Source organism: Clinocottus analis, unplaced genomic scaffold (assembly GCF_023055335.1).
Source record: "Clinocottus analis isolate CAN_PGR_092001 unplaced genomic scaffold, fCliAna1.0.p SCAF_10, whole genome shotgun sequence".
Lineage (NCBI taxonomy): Eukaryota > Metazoa > Chordata > Actinopteri > Perciformes > Cottidae > Clinocottus > Clinocottus analis.
The window spans coordinates 21,810,561-21,817,122 of NW_027175821.1; the positions used below are offsets into that span (position 1 = coordinate 21,810,561).

Consider the following 6,562-nt stretch of genomic DNA (forward strand, 5'->3'; position numbering starts at 1 on the left):
AGGACCAGTACCAAAGGACCGTTACCAAGGGACCCACAGACCCACGGACCGGTACCAAGGGACCGGTACTAAGGGACCCACGGACCGGTACTAAGGCACCGGTACCAAGGGACCCACGGACCAGTACTAAGGGACCAGTACCAAGGGACCCACAGATCCACGGACTGGTACTAAGGGACCCACGGACCGGTACCTAGGCACCGGTACTGGGCGAGCTGAGCACACTCATAAAAGCACTGTTCCAACTCCTTCATGGTGTCATATTTCTTTTTGGATAAATATGATGATAAGTTCATAGTCGATGCTAAAGTATACGTATGTACAATATATGATGTTGAACATTGTTGCTCCTGGATGGATCACAGCCAACACAATCATTATCAACACAACTCCTGGTCCTTGGTCATGGAGGACACAGAACTTAAAAGAATAAACTTCATAATTCTCAAAATTCTAAATGTTTGCTTTTTATTAACAGCATGTACTTGCACTTTTAATAATTACATTTTATATCAGAAAAATACTTTCAGACCTTTCCTCAAGTAGTATTCTAATAGGTGACTTTGACTTTTACTGGAGTCATTTTCCAGTGAGCTATCTTTACTTTTACTCAAGTATGGCTTTTGAGTACTTTATACACGATGGTATGTAAGGTATTTATTTATGTATTACATTATTATTGTCTTTTGTTTAAATGGCTGATTGACACTACCTAGCAGAAGGTGGCGGTAATGCACCAATGAAATGGATGCCAACCGCCGTAAACCAGAAGAAGAAGTAAGAAAAAAAAAAGCGCAGAAGAAGAAAAAAAAATAGAAGCAGAAGCAGCAAACGCGAGCACGCGCAGCTGTATGCGGCCCGAGGAGGCGGGCAGAGGAAGGAGAGAGGAAGCGGAGAGGAAGCATGGAGAGCCCCGAGTTCTCCTTCACGCTGGCTTACGTCGTTCTCTCCCTCTGCTTCGTGTTTACACCCAACGAGTTCCGCTCGGCCGGGTTCACCGTGCAGAACCTGTTCTCGTCCTGGCTGGGCAGCGAGGACCTGGGCTTCGTCCAGTACCACGTCCGCAGGACCAGCACGACCGTCCTGGTCCACTCCGCGCTGCCGCTAGGTGAGCTCTGACGCCACTTCCGGGATCCATAGCGCTCTGTTGCGACGGGGAATAACTCAATACCAATCATAAATGACCCAAAGTGAGTGAATAACTCTCAATACTAATCATAAATGACCCACAGAGTGTAGATAACTTAATGTTAATGATAAATGACAACAGTGAGTTAATAACTGCCGCTATGCTGCTAGCAGCTCGTACTGTGTGGAACATTAGAAGGTGTCCTCTCTCCATAGACACACATGGCGTTATCATTCAGAGCTACAGCTCCTGTCCTCGTCACCTTTCTGCATCCCAAGTCTCCTAACTGCTGCCCACTTTCCTCACTTGCATTCTTTCCTTGCGTCATAGTCCCTCCCACCAGGGATGCATGGACGCAAGGAAACCATGCGAGGAGAGAGGACACGAGAACATATGTTTTAAGAGACATGAGACGTCCCGGCGGGGCCCCGTGTAGTCTTGCTGCGGGCAACAGAGGTCCAGCCGGCGGTCCGCGTGGCCCTGCGGTTCATACAGGTGTGTGATGTCCTCTCTGCAGGTTACTACATGGGGATGTGTGTCGCAGCTCCAGAGAAGCAGCTGGGATACGTTCACCAGGTCAGCGTCTGCACAGTCTTTGATGTTTGGGTTAACCCGGGGGTCTGCAACCTGCAGCTCTATAGCGCCGCCCTCTGGTTCCCTGGAGCTTTTTTAAAAATGTATGAAAATGGAAAAAGATGGGGGGGAAAATATATTTTTTGTTTTAGTATGGTTTATGTAGGAGGACAAACATTCTTAACGTTTTACAATGGTGTAAAAATGTGTAGAAAAATATGAAATTTCAACACTTCTGTCAACAAAGATTTGTGTCATAGCCTGCTACACGTTTGTTTCAGTTTGGCACGGTGCCAGGCAGGGTGTTGCAAACAAACCTGCGGATGTGTGACGGGCCATGAACCCCAAAGGGAAAAAGAGAAAGTTAGCTGAGGAGAACAGAGGATTCAACAGTTCTTGGACCAAATCATTTGCTTTCATTGCCAATGCGGAAGGATTGTCTGCATGTTAGCTTTGTAATGAGAAGATGATCCGAGTGTCTGTTGAGTTCACTGCACAGGTTCACTGCACCTGAGTTTATCTCCCCCTTTGGGCTGCATTCACAAACAACCCGACTTCTGCTGTATTCACACCGAACGCGTTAAGATTTCATGTAAAGTCAATGCACAGCCGCGTCAAAGCTGCGTAGACGCGTATTTTCCAGCGGGCAGCACGTCAGACGCGTAGAAGCAGCACGAACAGCCCGCAGGTCGCGGAGCGAACTCGGGTCGACTCGCGAGTTGAAATGTCCCAACTCCGGCTGCAAAAACGCGTGAGTCATAGTTGCGTCAGCCAATCAGCGTTAAGATAGTCCGCTCGTCACCGCCGTCCCGCCGGTGCTGAATCAAACTGCTGCCGGTCACCCGGAAGGAGCTGATAGCGGCTTCATTCAGGCTGTTGTGAGACTACGGTGAACCCAGACACCATGGAGGTGATGTTCACACATTTGTGTTACTTCCACAACAAGTATAAAGCAGATCTAGTGGTTATTTCCTCTATAGTCTAGAACAAAAAAGATCGCTCTTTTCAAGGAGAAAAGCGGCGGAGATTAGCCACGCCCCCTCTGTGGCGGCGCAAGTCTTGCTGCTTTTGGTGTGAACACACTATTTGTCGACGCGCATCGAAAACAATCTCGACTCAAGTTGAGAATTTTTTTTGACGCGTTCGGTGTGAACGCACCATTAGAGAAGAACGGACCGCAGCGCGGGCCGTTACCGGCCCCTTCAGCCCCGTTATCGGCCTCACATCGCCGGCCAAGCAGTCGTCAGACCGGCCGTTACCGGTTCTCACACCGCCCCTTTTCTTTTCCTCTACAGAGCTTAGGAATTCAAATTTGTAGCCTACTTAGTCATTTTGATAGAAGGCTAATATAGACACTTACAGCATGTGTTGCCTTCATTATAAGGCTTATATAAGGCTTTTAATTTTTTGCTTTTTATTTTTTTGGTCCAATATGGCTCAACATCTTTGGTTGCCGACCCCTGGGTTAACCCCTTCACTGCTCATGCACATCCAATGAGAGCGTGTGCACAGAAGTCAACAGAGCTCCGCTAATGGGATGGGGAGCGCTTTACTAGTTTAATATTATTAATTCAAATCTTTCCTTTATGAATGTATCAGTCCAGATGACTCGACGCTTTAAGAGATTCTCTTTTTGGACTCAGCTATGTTGTTGCGTGTCAGCAGGTGAGTGACAGCTGGAGAGCGTTTCTGCTCCTGTCTCTCTGCATCCAGCTGACCAGCTGGACGCTGGTCATCTACTGGTCTCGCCGTCACTGGCACAACCACCCCATCAGCCGGGCCCTGCAGGCCCATGTCCAGCCCGCTCACTCCGGCTGGGGCTCAGTGGCGTCCAGCGTCAACACGGAGTTCAGACGCATAGACAAGTTTGCTACGGGGGCGCCCGGAGCCAGAGTCATCGTCACCGACAGCTGGGTGTTGAAGGTGAGGACCAAACTTACTTGTGTCCAAACTCCGTTCTCAATTCGCTTTATTTTGTAGAGCCGTGTCTCCAGAGCAGTGTCTCCAGTGCAGTGTCTTTAGTGTCTCCAGTGCAGTGTCTCTAGTGTCTCCAATGAAGTGTCTTCAGTCCAGTGTCTTTAGTGTCTCTAGTGCAGTGTCTCTAGTGTCTCCAATGAAGTGTCTTCAGTCCAGTGTCTTTAGTGTCTCTAGTGCAGTGTCTCTAGTGTCTCCAATGAAGTGTCTTCAGTCCAGTGTCTTTAGTGTCTCCAATGAAGTGTCTTCAGTCCAGTGTCTTTAGTGTCTCCAATGAAGTGTCTCCAGTGCAGTGTCTCTAGTGTCTCCAATGAAGTGTCTTCAGTCCAGTGTCTTTAGTGTCTCCAATGAAGTGTCTTTAGTGTCTCCAGTGAAGTGTCTTCAGTCCAGTGTCTTCAGTGTCTCCAGTGAAGTGTCTTCAGTGCAGTGTCTGCATTGTCTCAAGTGTCTCCAGTCCAGTGTCTCTAGTGTCTTTAGTGTTTTCAGAGTCTCCAGTGCAGTGTCTCTAGTGTCTCCAGTCCAGTGTCTTTAGTGTTTCCAGTGTCTCCAGTGCAGTGTCTCCAGTGTCTTTAGTGTCTCCAGTGAAGTGTCTTCAGTCCAGTGTCTTTAGTGTCTACAGTGCAGTGTCTCCAGTGAAGTGTCTTCAGTGCAATGTCTCTAAAGTCTCCAGTGAAGTGTCTCCAGTAAAGTGTCTACAATGTCTCCATTGTCTTTAGTGTCTCCAGTGCCTTTAGTGTCTCCAGTGAAGTGTCTTCAGTGTCTCCAGTAAAGTGTCTCTAGTGTCTCCAGTGAAGTGTCTCCAGTGTCTCTAGTGTCTCCAGTAAAGTGTCTCTTGTGTGTTTAGTGTCTCCAGTAAAGTGTCTCTAGTGTCTTCAGCGTTTTAAGTGTCTTCAGTGCAGTGTGTGTCATAGACAGCCATGGTAGTGTCTGTTTTTCATCATTGATTTGTTCTTACAAATCAAATATCTAGTTTCTTTCTTTAGTATTCAAATATGTATTTTGATTTAGAATGTTTAAAGTCAGTGGTGTGTTCCACGAAGAGTCCTCCTTGTGATGAAGACGTGTGGTGGCTTTATTACCACCTGTGACACGACCCGTCATCACACTACATGTTATGTGATGCAATGTGAAAGTAATGCACCAACAACTTGTAACTAAAGAGTGCACACGTAGCGGGGTGTAGTCCAGTAGATCCACTCCAAACGTCTTCACCTTATCATCGGTTGGATGGCGTCTCATTTTTTGTAGTTTTGTGATTTGTTAAAAAAGGAAAGACAATAGTCATTGGTCTTCATGCCTGACAGTGCCGTCCTTCTGCAGGTGACCACATATCACGTCTACATGGCCTCACAGACTGAATGTCATGTGACGGTGACAGAGTCCAGGCAGCACCAGCTGAGTCCAGACCTGGCCTCCCCAACACAGATCTTGACCCTGAGAGTGGACAGCATCAACCCTGCTGTCAGACCCTTTGATATCAGGTGTGTGTGTGTGTGTGTGTGTGTGTGTGTGTGTGTGTGTGTGGTCTTGAGCTGTCAGGACAAAGCAGCATTTGACCTGTGTGCCCCTCTGTTTCCAGGCTCATCTCTACGGAGTATGCGGAGCTCAGGGAGAAGCTCCACGCTCCCATCAGGAACTCTCCCAATGTCGTGATCCATCAAACCATGAGTGAACTCTTCCTGGAAACATTCCGAGCTCAGGTGGACCTCAATCAAGCGTACTCACTCCCCAGTGGACAGGTACACAACTGTCTGTGTGTGTAAATCCTGAGCACATGGAGAATGATCCAGAAGAATATTCTCTCTCCATACACAGGAGCTGGAGCCGTGTATAGGCTGCATGCAGGTTCCTGCAAACAGCAAGCTGCTCAGACTCTGCCAGGCAGAAGGTAAGTGTGTGTGTGTGTGTGTGTGTGTGTGTGTGTGTGTGTGTGTGTGTGTGTGTGTGTGTGTGTGTGTGTGTGTGTGTGTGTGTGTGTGTGTGTGTGTGTGTGTGTGTGTGTGTGTGTGTGTGTGTGAGAGTGTGTGTGTGTGTCTGCGCGCGTGGGTGTTATGTTAGGACCTTTTTTTTAAGTTACGTGTAATAATGTGAAATGACAAAAGTATTGATCACGCTGACTGAAATGTATTTAACACTTCGTACAAAGGCCTTTGTTGGTTCAAGACACCTCCTTTATATAACTAGCACACACACACACACACACACACACAGAGTTATTAATAGTACGATGTCTCGTGGACATGTTGTGTGCCTTCCTTCAGTTGTTCATGACTGTTCTGTCTTGTGTGTCTGTAGGAGCCGATAACGAGTGCCAGCAGTGCTTCTGCAGACCCATGTGGTGTCTGTCCTGTCTGGGTCGATGGTTCGCTAGCCGCCAAGACCAGCAAAGACCTGAGACCTGGTTGTCCAGCAGAGTCCCCTGTCCCACCTGTAGAGCCAAATTCTGTATCCTGGACATCTGTGCTGTGCACTAACGAGATTAAACGGATCCAAACGAACTTCTTCTGCTCAAAATAAAGTGTGTTTGAGCAACTTTCAGCAACTCAGGTGATAACATGCGTATCAGAACAAAGGATTTAACTAACATTTGCCTCATTGCCCTTTTTCCCAAAATCCTCATTTGTTACCAGTGATTACGTTGTGCTGCGGACACACAAGTATTACATCTTACCATGGCGGAATTTAAATAGCCTCATTTAGGGGACAATTGAAAAAGTAAATTCTATCCTACTGTGTAAATAATATTGTATGCAGTTAAGATTACATCACTCAGCTGAGGCTTTTACCCAGAGAGACTTACCAGAAGAGCATTCAACCATGAGAATAAACTCAGAACAACAAGAATCAGGAAAGCACAATTTCTTCAATAAAGTTAAACTACAAAGT

General features: G+C 47.2%; 1 protein-coding gene across 2 annotated transcripts; it reads left to right on the plus strand.

Annotated features, from left to right (window-relative positions):
• The first annotated feature begins 813 nt into the window (after window positions 1-813).
• On the plus strand, window positions 814-6,562 carry tmem129 (transmembrane protein 129, E3 ubiquitin protein ligase). 2 transcript variants are annotated; one of them, XM_068595318.1, is made up of 7 exons: window positions 814-1,108; window positions 1,647-1,705; window positions 3,368-3,625; window positions 4,997-5,157; window positions 5,256-5,415; window positions 5,492-5,564; window positions 5,972-6,562. In XM_068595318.1, exons 1-7 carry the CDS (start codon window positions 904-906, stop codon window positions 6,148-6,150), a joined length of 1,095 nt encoding a protein of 364 aa, XP_068451419.1. In that variant the 5' UTR covers window positions 814-903; the 3' UTR covers window positions 6,151-6,562. The 2 variants fall into 2 exon arrangements, with proteins under 2 accessions (XP_068451419.1, XP_068451428.1); XM_068595327.1 differs by having other exon boundaries at window positions 987-1,190.